This window comes from Lontra canadensis, unplaced genomic scaffold, assembly GCF_010015895.1.
Source record: "Lontra canadensis isolate GAN:19392208 unplaced genomic scaffold, GSC_riverotter_1.0 scaffold2, whole genome shotgun sequence".
Taxonomy (NCBI): domain Eukaryota; kingdom Metazoa; phylum Chordata; class Mammalia; order Carnivora; family Mustelidae; genus Lontra; species Lontra canadensis.
The window spans coordinates 21474624-21498171 of NW_022630996.1; the positions used below are offsets into that span (position 1 = coordinate 21474624).

General features: G+C 37.2%; 1 protein-coding gene across 4 annotated transcripts in view; it reads right to left on the reverse strand.

The window, feature by feature from the left end:
* PTPRZ1 (protein tyrosine phosphatase receptor type Z1) overlaps nt 1-23548 on the reverse strand; it is a 182214-nt gene that overhangs the window by 19123 nt on the left and 139543 nt on the right. For 2 of the 4 annotated variants that reach the window (XM_032870494.1, XM_032870503.1), the window contains 8 exons: nt 19327-19471; nt 11974-12065; nt 9259-9344; nt 6131-6151; nt 5854-5950; nt 2656-2738; nt 1228-1362; nt 312-446 (listed from right to left, as the gene is read on the reverse strand). In XM_032870494.1, the coding sequence (XP_032726385.1) occupies nt 312-446; nt 1228-1362; nt 2656-2738; nt 5854-5950; nt 6131-6151; nt 9259-9344; nt 11974-12065; nt 19327-19471 (794 nt within the window). The remainder of the gene's footprint in view (nt 1-311; nt 447-1227; nt 1363-2655; nt 2739-5853; nt 5951-6130; nt 6152-9258; nt 9345-11973; nt 12066-19326; nt 19472-23548) is intronic. The other 2 variants (XM_032870511.1, XM_032870485.1) reach the window with 1 other exon arrangement.

Sequence of the window (23548 nt, forward strand, 5' to 3'; positions counted from 1 at the left end):
TGTTTTTCTTTCCTTCCTTGTTTCCATCTGTGGTATTTTTAGTTGGAGGTGCAGTTCTCACGAGGAGCAGGAACCTTCATTTTTGCCTCACACTGACGGCAACCACCAGCACCACGATCAGTGTGGCTCCAAAGCCATGGTGGGCCCTTAGGACCTCGCAGACGCCTCTGGGGATGAGATGTGGCTGTGATAAGAACTCTTAATGCCTTTAATTCTCTATCTTTTCTGCCTGTTTGCTTGTACCACCTGCTCACTTAAAAAAACACCAGATGTATTAGTTAACTGACGATGTCCTTCATTTGTGGACTCACCTTTTTTATCTTTGTGTTTCTTAAAGTAAAACTCCTCACAGTATAATAGGCAAGCATTTGAACACTCTTCTGAGTGACCAGAAAGTTCCCGTACTCTTCGCTACCATCAGCCGGCCAGTACTGGTCACATTTTCTCTGCAAAAGAGAAAGTAAAGATACTATTTCCCTATTTCAGATGCTCGATGTAAGAGTTGTCCCTGAAATCAGCAGAAGTCTAACACCGGGACGGGAATGGACTCCCTCACTCTTCCAAACAGTTTCTTTTCTCTCTATGTGATTGGGAGTAGTTTTAGGGAGACTGGGGATAGAATTACAGAGCTGAAAGACTTGAAAGGATCTGGTCCAAATTTCCCCTTTCAGATGAGGAAAGGGAAGCCGGATGTACTGAGTCACTTTGAAGCAGAACTAGAATCCAGCTGCAGGGAATTAAAATCTATTTCACTCTGTACTGCTTTGCAACCAGCCCCATTTTCTCACTGTATGAAGAATGCATTTAAGTAGCAGACCGCTAGGGGGCGCCTGGGTGGCTCAGTCAGTTAACTGTTGGACTCTGGATTTCCGCTCAGGTGGTGATCACATGGTCCTGGGATCAGGCCCTGCATCTGGCTCCACGGTCAGTGGGAAGTCTGCTTGAGGATTCTCTCTCTCTCCCCCTCTCCCTTACACCCTGCCCCGCACACTCCCTCTTTTTCTAAGAATAAATAAATATTAAAAAAAAATAAATAGCAGATAGCTTGATTTATAGTGAAACTTGCTGTCCTACAATGTTGTTTCCTTTCAGCTGTCATACTTACTAGAAAGGAATCCTGATTAGCCTTCTTAACTTCTGCTGCTTCCTGATGTTGACTCTATTAAAAGCAACTTAAAGCACTTCTGAGTACTATTTGGGGGATGAGATAATAGATTACCTACATACCCTTCCTTTCTCCACGAGGTTTGTTATCATGACGATAACTTCCACGTTGTGCTCCCATATCATTCTCCAGAAATCTTCAGCTGTGGATTTCAGTGGGCCTTGGGCAGCAATGTAAGCTTTTGGTCTGTTGTAACCCTAAAGAAACAAATGACAATCACTTTTTTACTAAATTACTGATTCTCTACCATTTTTGCTGTTCAGTATATAGTTTTTAAGGACAGTGCATTTTCTTCTATAAAGAGAAACCATAAAAAAGAATCCTGCAATGGTGGAGAAACTTGGTAGTACTAGCAAAGACAGCAACTCTTTAACTACGATCTTTGTGGAAAAAAAAAAAAAGTTGTCTTTGCTTTGATACAGACACTCTACACCTTTAGTCTAAGTACATTTAATCTAAGTCTATCTTCTACGCTGGTCTTTAACTGTGCTGCTTTGAAAGGCATCTGCAGCTCAGCAGTCTACAGAGTTGGAAAATCCCATCTCCCTGCTGGTTCTGAGCCGGGCTGATCACTGCCAGCTACCCTCCACCGAGCTCCCACTGGCACCCAAGATGCTTTACGGACATTTACCCAAATCCTTGCAAAATGGAAGCATCACCCTTGATCTGGAGATGGGGAGAAGCTCAGGGGAGTTAAGCGGCTTTCTGAGCTTTCCTGGCCACCCAGGGACAGGGTGGAATGCAAAACTGGTTCTAACCCCAAAGCCCGTGTTGGATGTGATGCACACACTCCACCCTCTGGAAACAAGGGGGGCTGCCTCTACCAAATCCGCTGTATGTTTTTATGTGGTGCTCACTTCGAATTAACTGTTCCACACAGACTGAACCAAAAGGCAGCTAGACTGCGAGGTCAGGGTCAGGAAAATAACTGAGCTCCTCTGACATGCAATTGATCACAGTGAAAAACCAGTCAACTTAGTCAGTGGTCTGTGGTCCCCGGAGAGCTCTAATAAGTCCCACGTAACTGGGTATCCTGAAAAGTGCCAGAGATGATAAGGTCGATAACTGGTTTAGTAATTACATGTTTGCCTTTTAGCCAGGACTGCCTTGGGAATCTCTCCATTAGGATTTGCTGATGATGTGCTATCGAGACAATATTGGGCTGGGAACTGTGGGACATTCAAAATAAGGGGGTGTCCTGTCCCTCACATTTAAGGAGTTTTAAACCTATCCAAATATATGTAAACATTCTACCTTGAACATTCATTTCCAACCTGAATGACCTCTCACCCATGAGAAGAAGCAGGGCAAGGACTTGAATGTTTTTCAATCTGAAATCCGTTACCCATGGAATATCCTATTACTGATTTGTATCTTTTATTATCTATCATACAACCCATGCATTAAGCACCATGTAAGTAGAGCTCAGTGGTATAGTAAACTCATAGTTCAATACAATTTCACAAATGTTTCAACTGAAGCATGCTTACGTCAACATAATTGGCATTGATGTAATCCGTCAGTTTGCCATCTTTCTCAGCAAGTTGTGCAAGCTTAACCCTACTATGATCATCTGTAATAAGAAAAAGAAAATATTTCACTATACCATGGACTACTTTTCAGCATGAAGGTCATATATGTTTACATAACAATACATCAAATATAATTAAAATAAGTGCAAATATAATTTACTTTTCGTAGGCTTTATGGCGATACGGAGATGACAAAGACCAATCCTTCAGCAAGTTGTCTAATGCAGATCATGAGCATGGACTTCTGTCCAGAAAGGAATGCTCAGGTGTCAAGGGAGGTGCAAAACATGAGGGGGGACTTGAAGACAGAGATTGTGTGGGTTTGGGATGATAATAAACATTTTCATAAAGGTTGGAAGGTGATGTTGGCATATTAGATGGGTTTCTAAGGATGGATCTTGGGGCTGTGAACAGCGGAGAGCCACTGAGAGGGAGAGAACGGTGTCGGAGGGGTGTCTCAGAAAGCTAAGGAAGGATGGCAGCCTATGCACTCCCGAATAGGAGGCTGGTGGAGGAAGAGGGAGTCAAGAGGGAAGTAGAAGGGACTTGGGAAGTTTCTGTAAAGGGTTCTAGCCAACAGCTTGTTCAAGAGGACAACCTCAAAGAGCTGCTGTGCACACTGAGGCAGGAGAATGGCTGTCTGGCACTGTCTGCTTAAAGCAGGTGAAAGGACGGTAACTCAGACATGCAAACTGTGGAAATGAAAATGAGCTGAAATGGGGACTTTGAGATTAACTTCAGTTCTACAGAGAAATTATATGCATTTGGAGGAATGCCATAATAAGAAAGGGAAGTGCTTCTAGAAGGAAAATTGGTAGTTTCATGGGGCAGAATTTATTTATTCTTTTCAAGAATGAAGACATGAATACAAAAAAAAAAAAAAAGTGACTACAGTCCAAACCATGACAGTAGAGAGACATTCTGGATTATTACTGCTTCTAGGACAAAAGCAGCTTGGAGAGAAGGGAACGGCTGCAGCAACAGAGATATGGCAATGGAAAGATAGGTTTGATGCCAGGCTGACCTATTTTTTGGTGTATGTTGGTTCTAGAATTTTTAGAGGGGTATTACCGGGTACATTTTCTTCATTTCTACAATAGGACTGTGATTATCTATGTGCCAGGTCATTTCAAGGATTAAAAGAAATCATGTATTTACAGAGTCAGGTCCATAGAAGGTGTACAACAAATGTTAGTCTCCATCCCCTTCTGAATTCCTTGGTAGGTGTTTTCTATTTAGCTTGCAGACAGAAGAGTTGAACAACCTCACCCTGTCTGAGCAGCTGGTGAATTTTTATGTGCAGCCAGGAAAGTTGCTTCCATTGAGGAAGACAAACATGAAGCAGAATGTCCTATCAAACCCTTCTAATAAAAATTTGTGTCAGCCCTGTGGAAAGGAAGCAGCAACTATCCAAACTACTTAAGAAAATGTGATAATAAAATGGTTAGTACCCAAAAAAAAAAAAGAAAAAAAAAAAGAACAACCCACACCAAAAAAGCCAAAGAATCTAAAAAATGGGCAGAAGACATGAACAGACACTTATCCAAAGAAGACATACAGATGGCCAACAGACACACGAAAAGATGCTCAATGTCACTAATCATCAGCGAAATGCAAATCAAAATTACAGTGAGATTTCACCTCACGTCAGAATGGCTAAAATCAATAACACAAGAAACAACAGGTGTTGGAGAGGATGTGAGAAAGGGGAACCCTTTTGTACTGTTGGTGGGAATGCAAGTTGGTGCAGCCCGCTCTGGAAAACAGTATGGAGGTTCCTCAGAAAGTTAAAAATAGAACTACTCTATGATCTAGCAATTGCACTACTAGGTATTTATCCAAAGAATACAAAAATACTGATTCAGAGGGATATATGCACCCCAATGTTTACAGTAGCATTATCTACATTAGCCAAATTATGGAAATAGCCCAAATGCCCACGGACTGATGAATGGATAAAGAAAAAAATGGTACACACACACACACACACAGGAATATTACTCAGCCACGAAAAAGAATGAAATCTTGCTGTTTGCAACAATATGGATGAAACTAAATTATTATGCTAAGTGAAATAAGTCAGAGAAAGACAAATACATACAATTTCACTCGTATATGGAATATGAGGAAGAAAACAAATGAGGAAAGGGAAGAAAAGAGAGAGAGAGGCAAACTAAGAAACAGACTCTTAACTATAGGAAATACACTGATGGTACCGGAGGGAAGGTGGAGGGGAGATAGCTTAAATGGGTGGTGGGGATTAAGGAGGGCACTTGTGATGAGCACTGGGTATTGTGTGGAAGTGCTGAATCACTGTATTACACACCTGAAACCAATATCACACTGCGTGTTAACTAACTGGAATTTAAATAAAAACTTTAAAAAAAAGGAGTGCAGTTTCACTTTCATTGGCTTCCAGGATGGAACCAGAACTTAAATAAACAAGCTGGTAATACTGTGTTCATAGGATTCAGGGAGGCCCACTGTAAGGAAGGAGAGGAGTATGAGTTTTGGGGGAGGGGTTGTAGATGGATTTCTAGAGATGGAGGGGACTATATAGGAAAATAAGAGGGAACATAAGTAAACATGAGATGCTGTAAGAAGATGGAAGAAATACGGTAATTTCATAGGGAAAAAAACAGATAAATTTGTATTAAATGAAAGAGATAGCTGCTCATAGGGAAAAAAGAGAGAGTGAGAGAGAGAACAGCCAAGAAAATAAAGGGAAAGCAGGAATAAAAAAGAACAACTCGCCTTTTATAAGACCCCAGGAAGAATGGCAAGAAAAGGCTAGAAGGAAAAATAAATTCTAAAGAAAATCTATTTGGTTAGTAAATTCACCTAGAAGTAAATAGATCTCAAGTGAAAACAGGACTAGGGAATAGAAAGAAGGAGATTTAGAGCCCACAAGGCTTGAAGAAGGCCCTTGACCTCAGCTGGAGTTTGTTTCGTTTAAAGGGGACCTGTCGTTAATTGCAGGCTGTAATTCAGTTAGAGGACTCTAATGCCACGTGCTCGCTCACACAAGCCTGATTCCCTGATCCCCAGGTCCAAGAACAGCGCTACCGAGGTCTTCTGTCAGAGGTGAGGACAGCGTGGAAGACCCCGAGACCGGCAAAGCTAACAGAGCCCGGGCAGAGCTGAGAAAATACTCACAGGCAACGATATTTATGTACCGGTTCTTGTGCTTGTTGTCAGGGTGATTGGAGCTGTCTGCTGTGATACCTAAGTCCACAGTACAGCTCTGCACTTCCTGTAAAGAAAGGTACGTATGACATTTGAACGCCTACCCTTGCAGACAAAGTGCCTTAAAAATATAACATAGAAGACAACACAAACAAATCAGGCTATCCCCCAAAACACCTTTTTTTTTTTTTTTACATGTTATAACTATTTCTTGGCTAAAATAAAATGCAGTGAAATAATGCCTTACCTGGTAAAACTCTTTCAGTGTCTAATGAGGGAATGAATGCCAAAAAAGTAAAGAAATCAAATTCCACAGCACACGACAAATGAGAAAAAAAAGCGTTCATATTAGGTTTACAATGGAAAACTATGATCATGCAATAAATACATTTGTCAAATCGTAACAAAACGGAATGTTTCAAACAGTTGCATGCAAATCAAAACTTCTAACAATCGGGAACCTTAAAATTATGTAAAAAGGAAAAACAATAACACTTTTAAAAGGGAACAGTGGTATAATAATATGAATATAAAAAATGCAGATGGGAAAAACCATATATTTGATGACACATTTTGTTGCATTAATCAGATTTGCTGATATCCAAATACAGTATTATTTGGCCACTATAGCACTATTTGAAACTCTGAATTAGTGACACATTTTTTAATTTTTTTTGAGTAATTTTAAAGAGCAAACAGCTTCCTATTAGGTGGTTTGTAACAGATTTAGGGCTGTCAGAACATTAAAAATTCTTATAAAATTTTTTTATCACATATACGATATCATTTTGAAACAAAATTTAGATAACATTACTTTCAACATATTTAATTAGTAGACCTCTTTTTACTTTAAACTTTGAGGGGTTCAGAGAAATTATTTATGCCAATTATCTTTTAAAATGAATTAAAATCCTTTTCAGAGATGTTTTCTATCTAAATACATTACATAGGAACTTACAATTATTTAGTATTAAGATAATAACATGAAAGCTTTATAATTTTTGAGAAAGCATGTAACCCAAACGTGAATCTGACTCATCAGCAAATGGCCCAGACCTCCTATAGATAAGCTTTTCAGGCCTTTTTTGCAGTTAGCCATTCTGACTCTAGATTTAAATACAACTTAATATTATGAACCACTTAAAAGGCATAGCTTTATTAGTTATTAAGCTAATTATTAAGTTAATGAAATGTTTTCTTGAATTAGACTGTGAGTTAAAAGCAATGGCATTAAAAATAACTTTTGAGTAAAAATGTGGTTATTTTATTAATTCAATTACTGTGAACTGATAAATAATATTGAAAACGATTTTATAGTCGTTAAAACTCCGAATTTGCCTTTGTGCATGTGCTATCAGCAACTTTTATTATAAATTGTCTATTTCTCCTTGTGGTTTTTAACATCTGGAAAATGAAACCCCTCCTTGACACACTCTCCCTCTTTCAGTTACGATTTGTTTGATGTGAGTCTAACAGTTTTTGTAAGTTAACACGGCATCACCTACCCTCTGATCTCTATTATGGTAAGAAAAAACAATTTGATGTTTTAAATATGTAATTCTTTATATTATTCCACTTTACTTTCATTACCTCATACTGCTTTCTGTTTCAATGACTGAGACTTCTTTTAAGATTAAATGAATTGGCTTGGGGGGCGCCTGGGTGGCTCAGTGGGTTAAAGCCTCTGCCTTCGGCTCCAGTCATGATCCCAGGTTCCTGGGATCGAGCCCCATGTCGGGCTCTCTGCTCAGCAGGGAGCCTGCTTCCTCCTCTCTCTCTCTCTGCCTGCCTCTCTGCCTACTTGTGATCTCTGTCTGTCAAATAAATAAATAAAATCTTAAAAAAAAAAAAAATGAATTGGCTTGGGACGCCCGGGTGGCTCAGTGGGTTAAGCCTCTGCCTTCAGCTTAGGTCATGATCCCGTGGTCCTGGGATCGAGTCCTGCTCCCGGCTCAACACAGCCTGCTGTTCTCCTTGCTTGTGCTCACACTCTCACTCTGTCTCTCTGACAAATAAATAAGTAAAATCTCTTAAAAAAAATATGAGTTGGCTTCTATTATTTTTAATTTAGTGAAAATGTATCACATTTCACTTCCATTTCTTTTGATTTCTTAAAGTTTTCTAATTTATGGCATTTTCCTTCCGTAAACATATCTTGGCTGTTGTGACTCCTGGGAGGCAGTTGCTGGGTGCAAGGGGGAGAGTGGGGCACCCTGTGATCAGGATCAGAGCTCAAAGTGCTTCAAAGAGGGAAGTCCATAGAACACTTCTGGGTTGGGGGGGCGGTGCAGACAGAAAAGCAATGTGACGTTTCCTAGAGGGGAGGGGCTGGAGGGGAGGCTCAGGATCCCTTGTTTGGTGGAATGGAAAGTATTATGTTTGAAAATCACAGACCCAGGTTTGAATCCCAGCCCTGCTATTTTTTAAAATTAATTAGTTTTTCATTTAAATTGAAGTAGAGTTAACATGCAGGGTTATATTAGTTTCAGGTGTACAGTATAATGATTCATTAATTCTATACATCGCTCAATGCTCATCATGATAAGGGTCCCAGCTCTGCCATTTTGGAGTTGTTAACTGACTTCTATGGAAGCGGATTTTTATCATTAATATGAACAGAAATAAAAATCAACTTCCAGAGCTGGGTGAAGATTGAATGTAGAAGCATTTAGTGTGGTGACCGGCATATTAGGGAGTGCTCAATAATGGTAACTTTTTATGTTTGTGTGGTTGTCATTGTTAACTCTGGGTTTATGGTTCCTCATTTTGAAATTAACTGATAGTTTAGTGGGCCATGATAAATTTGCAGCACATTTCTCTGCCTCTTCTAATGAAAAGCATTTTATGGATTATTACTAGAAAAATTTTTATTGATTGTGCAGTTCAAATGTTTTTTAGAAATGCATATTTTCTTGAGGAGAAGATGGGACTTTACCTTGAATGATATATATTAGATCTTGTATAATAAATGCTTCTGCATTTATACTGATGTAATATTTACAACTAAGAGTTTACATGTACTTTGGTTGAAAATCACGAAATTTAGTAGTTTAGTATAATTTATATAATTTAAAAATTAAAAGGAGTCAGTGTTACTAATTCAGGTTAAAGAGGAATAGTGGAATTCTGTACTTTATGGGAGGAAATTAGCACTTTTTTTTCTACAACAATAACTTGGCTTTTAAAATGGAAAACCAATTTTCTAAATTATATGATAACCATAACACATCTAAACACATAAGTGATTACAGAACTAATATTCTTTCTAGAAGTGAAAATAGTTTCAATGTCTTTAAGTCAAGAAATAGCCTAGTGTTTAATATTTTAAATTTGCTATTTTCCATAATATTTAAAATAGGCATATTAAAATCATACCTCAAATTCTTCAGTAAACCCACTACTTGCATGTAAGTCTGCAACATGCTTTGGAAAGTGCTTTATTGGAATTGCTCCAACATCATCTAAGAAAATAAAAAAAAATAGTTTGGAAAGGATAATTCAACAGAAAGGAATATGTCCCTCATTTATACCGATTTATAAAGTGCCTTCTTCTCAAACAGCTTCAAAGTTCAATTATTCCTACAATCCCAAGGGAATTACAGCTTTCAATGAAACATTAAGCAACAATGATCAATTTTTCTCCAAATTTATTATCAATCATAACTTGCATTTTATAATTCTGATTTGATCTTGAATCTCTTTTCCATTCACATTCTGAAGAAACAAGAATTAATTTTTAATGTTAAATAATGAATACCACCAAAGCGTCACATCTTATCAAGGGAGTGCATCTTTTTTTGGGTAACTTTCTTTAACATGAGTAGGAGTTGCATTTTTGTTAACACATTTAACATGAATATGATTTCTGGGTAAAAAAAAATGCAGAAATATTTTCAATTTTACCACGAACTAAACCTGATATATAGTGTAATTTCAGTTTTATAAAATTATATAGTTTAATGTTTTACGGTTAGTCAGATGTTTACATTTGAAAACATTTCTTCCTTCTCTCTATAAATAAAACATTGATATGCAGACTATTCATTAAGGATTATGCCAAAAACCTTTGGGACTTTTAATATGTAAGATTTCAAGAACTCTAACTTGAAAATATGCTATGTAAACAAAGTCATTGGATCTGTTAATTAATTGCGAAGGGGCCAAATTATTTTACTGGCTCTGTTTTTTCTCCTCCCCACCCCCTGGAAAGACTTTCTTAGATTAAACATATTATTGGTTCACAGTATGCAATTTCACAAGTGATTTCTCTGACAAGGAAATATCAAACACATTTCACTAGAAACACTTATTTACATCAACAGATGTTCAGCATCTAGGCCATTTAATATTTTTAAGCTTCAGTTACCAAGAATTTGTTGATTTTTTTTTTAAAAGTAGAATCCATCTGTTCTCTCTCTTAGATAAGTGTACCTGAATACTAAAATTGAATTAGCCAGTTAATCTTGAGAAACACAAGACAAAGGTGTAATTCTGCTTTCACATCTGCCGAAGGATCTTGCTTGGAAGTAGCTTTTATAATTAGACAAGAAAACAGAAATAACTTGTCACATCTAAATCATTAGCTCTTCTCAAAAGGGTCCTTCAAACCCATAGATGTTATCCTGCACAGTTACCTCTTTTCACAACCAAACAGACCACTTTTTAGTTACCGTCACGTGGTTTGGTCATTTCTTTCACGAACTGGTCTGCAAGTGAGACTAACATAGCTTTTAGTTTCTGATTCTACATGAAAAGACAGGTCTCTGGGTGATCTGCAGCCCAGATGACATGAGGAAATGCCCTTGATCCCAACTCTTATGAGCAGCAGGACAGGGGCTTCTGGAGTTCCTAGCCAAGGTCCTGATTTGAGATTATTTATTGTTAATAATCACCGATATGGGACTTGGAGTGATAGCATGTTAATTTGCTTACCCATGCTGATGGCGTCTGTAGACGAGGCATGAAGGGGAAGGGAACCAAAATGCCACAGACACCTGAGAGCTGCCAACCTCAGAATTCTGAGTATGTTAATGAGAAAGTGTGCTGTACTAGAATAATGGTACAGAGTTTTAAAATATTCTAGAAAAACAGAAATAAGTGGTGGCTAGACTCAGAGTGGATCGAAGAGGAAAAAGCCAAATACTTCTAATTCCTATGCCCCCCTTAAAATTACACAGAAAATGCTTCTCTTTTTTTAAAATGTTTTTTAAATCATAAGATTTAAACTTGGGCCTCTACCAATAACATATAGAGTCTCAGTCAATTTAAAAAGACTTCCTTCTGTTTTCCCTGGTTCGGTGGTTTTCTGTGTCTTTGTTTTATCCTCTATCCTCCAGAGCTTCTTCCATGGTTCACATATTTCTAGGCAATTCCTTTTTTGGTACCACTTTTCATTCTGAAATGTTATAAAATGTTAATCAAATAAGTGTCTGTGATCTTAACAGTGTGAACTCGAGGGTCAACAGATGTCTCAGTCAAAATGACCCTGGCTAATTCCTCAGTATTGTTAACCAGGTAAGTTCTGCTAAAAATAGACAGTATTCAAACTGTTTGACATTGTGACTTTAAGAATTTCAGGCAATTACACATTCTTTGTACGCTCATGTTTTTCTTCTACTCCCACTATTTTATAATTTTTTTCCCCCTACGGTAGTTAAGGAAACTCTTCTCACATAAATTCAGATGATAGGAAAGAAACTGAGCTTTGTTATTTTGTCCTATCCAGCCTTACTGCATTGGTTTAGTCTGACTTCCGTGGTTCCGGTTTCCACTAAAGCACTAGAAATGACTGAAGGTCAGCCTTATTCCAAAATAATATTTTATTGCTATGTTTATGGTAACAGACTATACCTGAATATTGAGTTATTTTGCCATATTATCTATATGGTTAAGAATGTTCAAAATTAATGAGAATAAGATAGAAACCTTAATGCCTGGTACATGGCAGTAATAAATGCTTTGGGCACCTGAAGTATTTATGCATCTCCTTGAGAGCCACTTGCAAAGTACTTCAGTAAGGACAAACCTTCCCGCATTATCCTTTTCACTCAACATCTAGCCGCTACTCGTGGTCACACCTGAAGCTATTACCTGAAATTGGAAAGATAGGTGTTGGAGGTGTGGATATTACTCGAGGGGATGTGCTGTCCTCTAAATAAAAGTGTGCAGTCTGGAAGCATTTCCTGGAAAGAAAAAAAGCAATTTATTTACTAGCTGCCATAAGACGCCCTCTGAGCTGCTTGAAAATTATGGCAGAAATCGCCAGAATTAAAACATAAATGGAAAGCTATCTCTATTTTACAAAACACGAAGTATTAAAGACTTTTATGACCTCCAAGTGGATCTCAATTCTACATGTGTCAGATGCCACCGAGTGAGGAGCTATCAGACACGCTGAAAGCAGAGATGGCATTTGAAGTTGTAGTTGGTTGGTACCCAATGAGATTTTGCCGGCCTAAGGACCCTTCAACAACGCCTCGGTTACTCTCCCACTGTTGTGATCTACCAGGGTGTCCTGCCACCTTGGACTAGACCGGAGTGGAAAAAAGCCTAAAGCTTTTTTCATTCACTATTTAAGTGACCCTAACTTTCTGAGCATATTCAGCTGCTAGCAAGAGGTAGCTATGACTATGTAGAGATGTAATTCCACAGTGGTAATCTTTTGATGAAAAAAGGAAGACAGCTTTACACTGTGAGTATGGTAATTCAGTAATGACAGAACGAAGTGAGGAAATAATGAGCATATAACCAAAAAGAGGCATGATTTTCTTTCCAACAGATGCTAGCCTTGTTGACGAGGGTTTTGAGAATGAATATATTTGGAACCAACGACAACTATGACCTGCAATGTCACCTGAATCTATTTTCATTCAGATAATAAGAGTAACATCTGGTAAGAGCACACCACAAACTATTGAGAAGAGCAAAGAACCAACTGCTGCTTTAAACTAATGCAAACCATACTTAATTAAAAAAATTTAGATAATTAGAACTGCTAATGACACTCTTTGATGTAGGTCATTTAATTTATTTGAAATATTATTCATGAGTGGTTAGGCTTAAATAGAAATATCTGTTTGCGTAAAAATGCCAATCTTTTCCATTTAAGATTCAAGCTACAAGATATTTATTCTAATAAGCTTTAACATAATACTTGTTCTTACAGGACACACCTCAATTGTAAAATGCTTTCAGTAATCAGTTCCCTGCATAAAATTCTTCAGTGGCCTCCTCGTGGAAGTAGAATGATATTCAATTACTTCAGCGAGGGTTATAAGACCCTCTGTGACCTGGTCCCCCACCCACATCAGGGTGTCCTCTCCTAACACCCCCCTACTACTAGGCCCAGGGCCACAGTGGCCCATTTCTCAATGTAAGAGGACCCATCAGTTCACGTTAGGGCCTTGGCTCTTGACATTCCTTCTGGTCCCCTGCCTCCTTCCCATCATTTTTGCACTAGCTCAAATGCCACTTCCTGTGACAGTCCTTCCCTGACCTTGTTGCTAAAAGTACCAGCTCATGCCTCCAAGTCACTATTATCTTCCCTTTTGTCGGCTTTGTGTCATTATCGCTTTCCAAAATTCCCTACTTAGGTATTTGTCTGACATGGGTTTAGTTGCCCTCATCAGAATGTAAGCCACACGAAGGCAAGGGGCTTTGTCTAAATGCAGTGTTAGTCTTCAGTGCAAAGAGCAGTGGTAGGTGCCCCCCCCATCTTAAAGTGGTAGGTGCCCCAAAATATTTGCTCAAGGAGTTCACTGCTCTAAGTATGAGTAGTAAAAAATTAGGTAGTTTATTTGTAACCTTAATATCACAAGCTAAAAAAAACCAACCAACCAAACAAACAAACAAAAAACAAAAAAACAAAAGCAATGATGTGTGTTGTGTAAACCACTCCTCTGCTGTGATCATATAAGCCTTTGAAAGAGGATACAGATAATCAAGAGAACATAGAAACGTCTTCAAGAGAGAACAAGTGGTGTAGGGGGAAGATGAATGGATGTGGCATCAAGTGTCAGAGGGACCTGAGCTAGGTCATCCCGGAAAGTGGAAAGAGTACAGCAGACTATGAAGAACGGGAGGGCTGAGGGCCACAGGTCTCATGATAAAGGAACTACCCAGCTGGAAGTCTGCGTTTGAGCATAACTGAGACAGACCGGAGCAGAAACTACAGTTTGGGGCCAGGGGTTTGGTTTATCTGTGCAACCTCCGAAGTAGCAGGTCCTGCCACACCGATAAGAAAACACTGGGTTTGATACTTCTCTTAAGATCCCAGTTAAATCTCTTTGATTCCTCTACAGTGGGGTCACACAAGCTGGTAAACGTGTTTCTGTTTATTTTTCAATGAATCTTAAAGTGGTAAAATGTCTTAAGGGACCTAGTGCAAGATCACAGATATAAGAATCTCTCTGACATAGAAAGATTATCGCCGGTGACAAGGACCTCGCTCCTGTATGAGTCATCTTTAGCTGCCAGATATTTCTTTTTCAGACTAACGGAAAACTCGTTCTAAGTACCTCTAAGTGGTACCCAGAGAGAAGGCCTTTTTTGTTCCACTGTTATGCCTCTTAACTGTTGATATATTTTTGGTATCAAGCCAAAAATCTATCTCCTTATTACATTGATATATTGGCTCAAGTTCTGTACTTGACAGACTTTTAGATACTCGTACCCAAGATCTTTCAATACTTCCATGCTACCTAGCTATGGCCCTCACCTGTTTTGACTTTCTCCTTGAAGTTTATGCTCCAATAATACAAACAAGTCGCAGATCACTGAACATGCCTTCTGCTGTCCTCACTCCGTATTTCTACCCCTGCTTTAAACACGGTTCTCCTGACCAAGACACTTCACTTGTGAATATGCCAGGCAAACACCATCCCCCTGAGATACCAGCTTGGCGGTATCTTCTCTGGGAATAAGCTTTTCATTTCTAAGTAGCCTCCAGTACTCCGGTTTCTCTGTTTTCACGGCACTCAACACAAACCTCCACTCCTTTACAAAGACTGTTTTGAGAAATATGGTTAATTAATCCAAGGGTGACCTTTGCTTCCTGAATTCTATTCTAAATAATTTTAAAAAATTTCTAAATTAATTGTTAGTTAGGGTTATTATTTTGCAATATATTTGTTGTGTGCCTGTATCCTCATTACAGTTTTTAAAAGATGGGGCCATGTCTTTTGATTTATATAAATCAAATACTGTATACTCTGTATCCAGTACCAAGAGTGCAGGAGGTGTTAAATGTTGAATGATTAGATGGATTTCCAGGAGTAACTAAACCCCATTAGGCATAGGTTATTCAGCTGCGTCCTAGACTTCTTGCCTACTTGGGCCTCAAATGGGATAACTTAAAATCTCAAAACATTTGGGAGGGAGAGGTGAAATATATGTATCTAGAGGAAGATGGATGGATAGATGGATGGATGGGTGGATGGTGGATGGATGGAAGGATGGATGGTGGATGGATGGAAGGATGGATGGAAGGATGGATGGATGGGTGGATGGATGGGTGGATGGTGGATGGATGGATGGGTGGGTGGTGGATGGATGGAAGGATGGATGGTGGATGGATGGAAGGATGGACGGATGGGTGGATGGATGCATGGAGAGAGGATGGGTCTGAGAAAATGGAAAGAAGGCAGCACTTCACAGAACAGAAAGAGGTAAATTAAAACTTACAGGTATTAGGGTTTAATATGTTTAATATTCATTGTAGGACCTGGGTAAATAGCAACTCTATTCTTTTTTTAGTTATGTAAGCAAGTATTTGTTGGTCCAGCAACTAAGTTGTCCGTTGGTGTTACTTGTATTAATAAGCAACAAAAGAATGTTATAAAATCATACCAAAAAATGTGTAAGTGGGAAAAGTTAAAATATGTAGGATAAATTCTTGATGAAGGTAAAAATATATTGCTTCAGTGTATTGTATTGTGCAGTTTCACCTAGGAAGTGACTTTCTAATAGAGACAGCATGGTACTGGTGGGCCTCCATTCTGGGTTGGTAGTTCTCCTTAGAGACTCATAAATTCAAATTTAAGATCAAGAGAGAACTCATATTGCCTGTCTTCCCACTCCCCAAAGCCAAAACAACTGTCCACATAAAGTTCTTTTCAATACTGCTTTTGATAGAGTGCTATTTTGTTGATTATACCTTTGGTATTTTTTAGGTTCCAACTATTTAAAAAGCTCTCAAAAGTTTGTCCTTTGTCTTCTTTAAAAAGAAATTTTTTGACAATCTTCCATATTGAAGTCATTTTGCAACTTAGAAACTTAGGATTTGGCTCATGTAAATTCTACCTTAAAACATCTGGAAAATAATTTCAAGGCATATTATTTAATGTATGACAAGATTCAATATCTATAGTCCATCTGTTCTGTATAAGCAGTGAATGTCTTCACGTTTATGTGCTAAGTGTTGATAACTATGTCTCTTGCTAATTATCACTCAGCCATGATGAAAAAAGTGATGACTGTTTTAAACTTGTAGACATAGGTCCTATCAATCAATGTTAATCTGATTATTTGATTTACACCTTTTCATCACAGTAAGTACTTAAAATTAAAAGCTAGAAATGTGTAATTATAATTCCATTTTTTTGGATCCTTATACGATTATAACCATATTTATTCTTTATGCTGCGTTCATCACAGAAATCCTAAAGAAGGTCTGACTGCAATCTTAGACACGATCTAATGAACCCTCCCCTGAAATGGTAGAGAGAGGAAAACCAGTTCCTAGGTGGCTCAGTGACGTGCCCACGATCATAGAACTAATGCCGGCAGAACTGGGACAGGACTCAGATTTTATCACCTCTCGTTTGTTCTCAAAACCTAGGGGACCAGCCTGAGTTAGGTAAAGAGACAAAAGACTCATTATATCACCTTACAGTTACCTTTTCTAAGAAATTAGGTTAGAAAAACATTTAAATGTATCAGCTCGGGAAAAACTCATAAGGACTGTTTACTACTAGGACTTCTGTTGGTATGCCATTCTGTTTTGGAACTTTTCCACAGGCTGTTCTTTCCACAAAGGTCTAAAGCATTTTCATACTTGCTAGCGAAAGCATATGGGTCTACACCAGAATTTGAATATCTCACAAAAACCTTGAAGAATGCACTAACATTGTCATTTTGTGTCACCAAGTAATATCCCTGGTGTATTACTGATCTAAAAAGTTACATTTTGAAGTGAATTAATTTCAAATGGATGTGCCAAGGGCAGTTATGTTAAATTTTAAATGGATAAGTAAACAAGTGACAGGTTTTATCAAACTGTTTGATAGAGATATAAAATATACACATGAAATCATCAGAGTGCTCATATTTTAAGCTAATGCACTGAATTCAAGGTACAGAAAGTGTTATTTACAAGAAAAAGAGAAATATCTTATTGGTGAAAGTCAACTTAATATTTTCAACTGGTAATTTCTATCCTTTTTCTGCACATAATGTAGATGAGGTGACCCATTATGAATAAAATATAAAAACCATTACAGATTTTAATTTTCCATGAAATACCAAATCATATTAAATGAGACACTTTCAAATTTGCAAAAATTAAACTTGAAATACTAAGTAAAAAAGATTAAAATTTTCATTCTAATTATTTCAACATTATAACGGCAAACCATCTGAAATTGTTACTAGAAATTTATTAGAATACCATTTTTAATGAAGTATAATTTGGGTTTTTTTTCCAACTTATTTTTAAAAAATTAACTCTCATTCCAATTAACTTCAAAAATTGGTTTGGCAGGGAAAATCAGATGAGATAGAAACCAGGAATCTGAACAAACACAAAATCAGTGTTGGTAAAAAGTTTGGCCAACAAACTTAGTGGGGAGTAGGGAGAAAGGCAATATGAATTCTTGTTGAGCAAGCATTTATGGATTGTGTACTGGGTTCATGCTACTCTGCTGAGCACGGAATCTTCCATAAAAAGAGTCACTGGCAATTACAGGAATCAGTGAAGAAACCAGCTTTGTTTGCATCACGTTATACACAAAACGGACTCCCAACTCATATATGATAACAAAAGTATGATCTGTTCTCTGTACTCTGCAGTTTACTCTTTTCTGTCAAGGTAGTCAGAGATGAAATACAGCTGGTCATGAAAACATTCTACCTTAGCCAACCAATGTCCAACCACATGCCATGGCATGCTCCAGACCTCACCGTCTCAGACACACCCCGCTGTTCCCTGCTTCCCATCCTTCCCGCCTGCGGTGTTCCTGCCCGGAAGGCTGGTCTCCTTTGTCTTCACTTTCTGAGTCCGACCCAGCTGCGGCTGCCTTCCGGGACTATCAAGATCCCTTGTTCTCTAACTGCTGTTCCCATTAGCAATTTCATTTATATAGTATGTTATAAATTTTTCATGGAAAATTTTTAATAGCATAAATTTCTCAGCCATAGTGACTCTCATTCACTCACTCATTCATTCATTCATTCATTTTTTACATTTCCCATATTAGTCAACATCATACTGCACACATGGGAAATAGTCAGTAAACACGGTAAATATTTTTGAATAAACTGAGGGAATAAATTTTAGGATAACACATAAAGAGTGTCTTATGAACTCACAGAAAGATGTCGCTAAAGAAAGGAATTAATTATAGAACTTCTGAACAAAATTCTCTTTTAAAACAAAAGAAGAAATTACTAAGCTATGATTCCTTATATTGTCATAACGTTTTTGTTTTCCTAGAGACAGTTATAATAGTTCTACTGACTTTCATTGTTTCCCCAGTAAACTCCCTAATTTGCAGCGTGTTCTGCTTGCTATGGGATGGGAAGCTTATGATGGGTGCAATTTTCTTTGTCCTTTAAAAGTCTTAATAGGATATCAATGATAGAAAAGCTGTATTTCATTCCCAAGGCACATTATAATTAATTTTTAAATTCCATGCACCTTAATAGAGCCATCAACTTTATTTTCTCATTATATTCATATTTTAATTACTTGATTTTCACTTTTATGTAATCATAAAATTTTTTTGGTTATCAGTATGAGGTTTGAGGTGATAAAATCCTATTATAAATAAACTATGTTTTTACGATATCAAAAATTATGTTTTCCGAAATAGTAACTTTTGAAATTATTAACAGCTGGAGCATTTAAGCTGAGAAGCTTAGATTTACGTTAAACACCATGATAATGCCTGAATGGTAATGAGATTAATATGAAAGTATGCTGTCAAAATACTGGATTATATAGTAACTGAAGCCAGAGCTCCTCCATTTTAACTTTGTTTCATGGAAGTATGAAGAACAATCAAATCTTTTCTGTCTCTGGATTTACGAAATCACCTTATTCATAGTTAAATTAACAGCAGCTCTCAGGTAAAACGAATTCTGAATACGCTTTGAAGAACTTTCAGGTAAAAACAGGCAAAATCTAAGCTTTATGAAACACATGTCTAGAACAAGCACTCAACTTACCTCCAGTAGATGAGAATACCCACAAGAACCACTAGACAGATAAAAGTCAGGGCTGACACGATCACAAGGGGTATAACTGCCTTCTTCTCGGATTCCAGCCCCTCAGCTAGACCAATACGAGACTCATGGCTACTATTACTGGCCTCTGTAGTCGGAGAAAATTGAGAGAGTTGATATTTAAGCTTAAGAAAAAGGCACAACATTTTTCAACCGAGCAATTGCAACCTTCATTGCTGTTGCTTACCTTTACAATTTCAAATCTATGACACAAAGCATGTCTACAATTACAAGCCAGTTTAAGTAAAACAAAGTATAAAAGGAAGGCAGGCTATCAGAGCAGAGACTGGCACCTAGGTATGGGTGCTGTGGCAAGAAATGAGCATAACGCTGCCTTGAAAAGCTTGCTAAAAGGAAAACAGAAGTACTAAAATAAGAAAACTGCCCAGTTTTTAAATAAAATGATCAGGAAAAACAATGCTACTTACTGCACCATATATAATCTTGATTTTCCAAACTTAATGTTTCTACTCCTCCAGTTAAATAAGTAGCTAGGAGCAATTAATAATTTATTAATAATTAATGAATAATTTCATAAAGAGGGAATCTTAGGATAACCCTTCTTACATTAGGATAACCATTCAACCCAGAACACTATTAAAAACTTAAACGTGGGTTGCTTTTGCAGAGTTACTTTGAATGCCCTTCTTATCAACTATTTTTCTCTATCAAAAATAATACTATTGCATGCGAACTGAAGGAATACATAGATGGAAGAAATTCTTTCCCAATATGCAAGTGTAAGTTATGGAAAAGGTAAATTCTGTCTTTGGGTTAATTTTGAAGACGACAAATGACTGTTTTTGTGACCAGTTGGACGCATTATCATGCAATATCACGCGATATCAATGATTTCAAAATCATTGCAATGGGCGCCATCCTTCCAGGTTGCTCAAAAGAGTTTCAGAACTTCAGAGTATCTGTGGCCAGTCACAAAGCTTCCCTTCTCCTGTGAAGTGTGGGCAGTGGGGAGCCCAGACAACTGGACATCAGAACAGCTCTGCCACGAGATGCTGACACTGCTACAAAGTGCTCTTAGTGTCTGCCTGCAGAAAGTCGGGAAGAACTACCTCCTAGTGCCCCCCTGGGAGTCTACACTGCTTTCTAGACTCCTGGCACATGAGGTGCTTTTATACCAAGCATCTCACTTTAGTGACAGAAGACAAAGGGAATCGGTTTAATTTAAAGATTTAAGGATACATTTGAGAGTAACAAATTCCTCAACACAGCCCTGAAGTATATCTAACGGCAGAGAACTTAAGATTTAAAATGGTAGCTTCCTCCTGAAAAATGAAACAGAAAAGGTCAAGAATTTAATCCACTGATACATTTCTTGTATGACAAATGACCCCCAAATTTCCCTAGACATTTGTTCTCAATTACGGATGCATTTGCTAGAAAACAGTAGAATCCAAAGGTGTGATTAAAAATCATAAAACTGAATAAAAAGTGGGAATACTGTAAATCAACTACTCCCTGAGCTGTAGTTAGTACTCTCGTGAGAGAAGCCCAGACTTTAGTTTCTATTCTGTCAGTCAGATGCTTTGGTCATTATGCACTGTGATGAGGCTTATCTAGACGCCTAAAAAATCTGATGGTGAAAGCACTGAAAGTTTCTTTATAAAATTTAGGAAAGCATCTTGTTTCAATACATAACTGTCTTCACATTTTTTCTATTAAAATGATTGTTACCTCAATGGAAATTTTGTGGCTAAACAATGAACTAATCCACTTAGTAAAGTCCCGGGTACCTAGAAATTACAAATGGTGGTTAATATCATTAGTCATTCTTGAAATGTGGTTCCCAGAATATTGCCATCGGCATCGCCAGGCACTTGTTAGAAAGGCCAATTTGGGGCCCCATGCCAACCATCACAAAGCTGCTGAACAGAAACTCTGTGGGTTAGACCCAGCAATCTGTGTTTTAACAAGTCTTCCAGGTGATTTTGATCCACATTCATGTTTGAGAACCAATAATGTACATTAATTTACATACAAAGTGAGCTTATATAGTTACAGTGGTCTTCAGTGACCACAAATATTTATAGAAATACGTATATAGGTATATATGTGTATATATATATATATGCATGCATACATGTAGACACATATATCATTTGTGTATATGTATGCGCATACATATATATGAGATAGGTCTGATCATATATGTGACATATATGTAAGATACATAACACATAACATAAGTAACAAATTACCATATATATCACACACACTATACACATGCACTATATACACACATGCACACATATATAAACTTGCAACAGACTTTACTCGTAAGTTCTCTGGGACATCTGATTTTAAAATAAACCTTTTCACTGAGGAGTTAGAATGATAAACCCATGGTAATTACATATTAGGAAACCTAGGTTTTTTATTCAAGATGAGATACCACATGAAAGTATAGATAATCAGGGGCCCCTGGCTGGCTCAGTCGGTCGAGTATGCAACTCTTGATGTCGGGGTCATGAGTTCAAGCCCCAGGTTGGGTGCAGAGACTACCTTAAAAAAATAAATAAATAAAAAATAAAATATATCCCCCCAAATTCAAAAAAATATATTCATAAAAAAAGGAAGTACAATCAACTGGTTGCTTTACATACTATAATGAGGAACAACTAGTTGTACTCATCTTTAGAGTCATTAGCTGAGACTAAAAGACCTATTTCAATATGGTCCAGTAGCTAAGTGGATAAGACAAGAATCTAGTGATAGATGATCAGTAAACAAAGTTAAGATTAATACTTTAAAATACATTTTTAGAATAAAACAGTATAATTTTGATATGACAAATTAAGCATTACGTATATTTTATTGTCCTCGATAATGAAAGCAAAGTCTCCAAGAGACAGACACCAATAACACATGATTCCAGTCTCAGTTTTGTGTTAAATGCCTATGTGACCTGAATCAAGTAAATTAGTATCTCGGGTCTCAGTTTATGCATTCATAAATTGCAGATACTAGTATTTGCCTCATCTATTTTGTTTTAGGGAACATGTATTGTAAATTATCCTACATTCTAGAAGTACATAATAAAATAATAAGTTTCAGAATTAGTCTGTATGCATTTGATAAAGAGCCATATTCCATTACTTTGTAAGACAGTACAGATGATTTTTTGCAGATACAGTTTTAAAAGCAGGCAAGAATTCTTCCCTAATCTTGTCTGATCTTAGTTATGCCATTAATTATGTTACCTGATGATACTGGAAATTAATTATATTCCTACTGCTTTTCTCCTCATCAGTGGGAGAACATACTCTTAGTAATTAATCAAATTAGTGCAATGATAAGAGATAGCAAAGTTTGAATTCATAATTCTAGGTTTGGCATTTTGCAATAGTTTCTCCTTAAGAGCATAATGTAGCAAGGATACACTGATGATGTCACTACCTAGTAAGACAGAAAAAAAAAAGGATGAATTCCTGATATGTCTTTAAAATAAATCTAATAAAAATAAAAATTAAAAAAAAACAGTACTATAATTGAAGCCAGATAATGAATATAGTGACCTGTAGAATCATTACTCGTTCTCACATATCAGAGTGTGTTCAAACTGAAATGCACTGTTAAATAGGTATCAAGTCAGAACGTAGGAAAACTTCTCTATCAAAAGGTACAAACTTTTAATTGCTGCTGCACTGACTGAAGGAAAAATATACGACTAACAGAAAGGATGGAAATAACAAAGAGAAAAATATTTCCTAATGAGACTGATCTCTCTGATCTGGCTTGCACATACCTGCTTTTATGCAATAAGATTGCAAGATGTTACCTGAACCTATCTTTTGACTTACTATGTTAAGACTGAAATATTTTCATTGCTAAAGAATTCCTTAAAATTTAATAAAAGCATATTATAAAATTCTTATCAAGTCAGTGAAATTATCTAGTATTTCCTATGCCTAATGGCACTGAATTTCCCTTTCCTCCCCATTGGCATTTAAAGCAAACATCTGTAATATATAGGTTGCAAGGAATCTACTCGAAGAAACATCTGGCCAATAAACTAATTTGCATAAGATACATTAACAAATGAAATGCATGTCTACAGAAAATGTTCTAGTGTTTTACATCTTGTCAGACAATACCTATACAGACTCTGCATATTAATGACCGTTATCTAACTTCTTAGAAAGGTGGA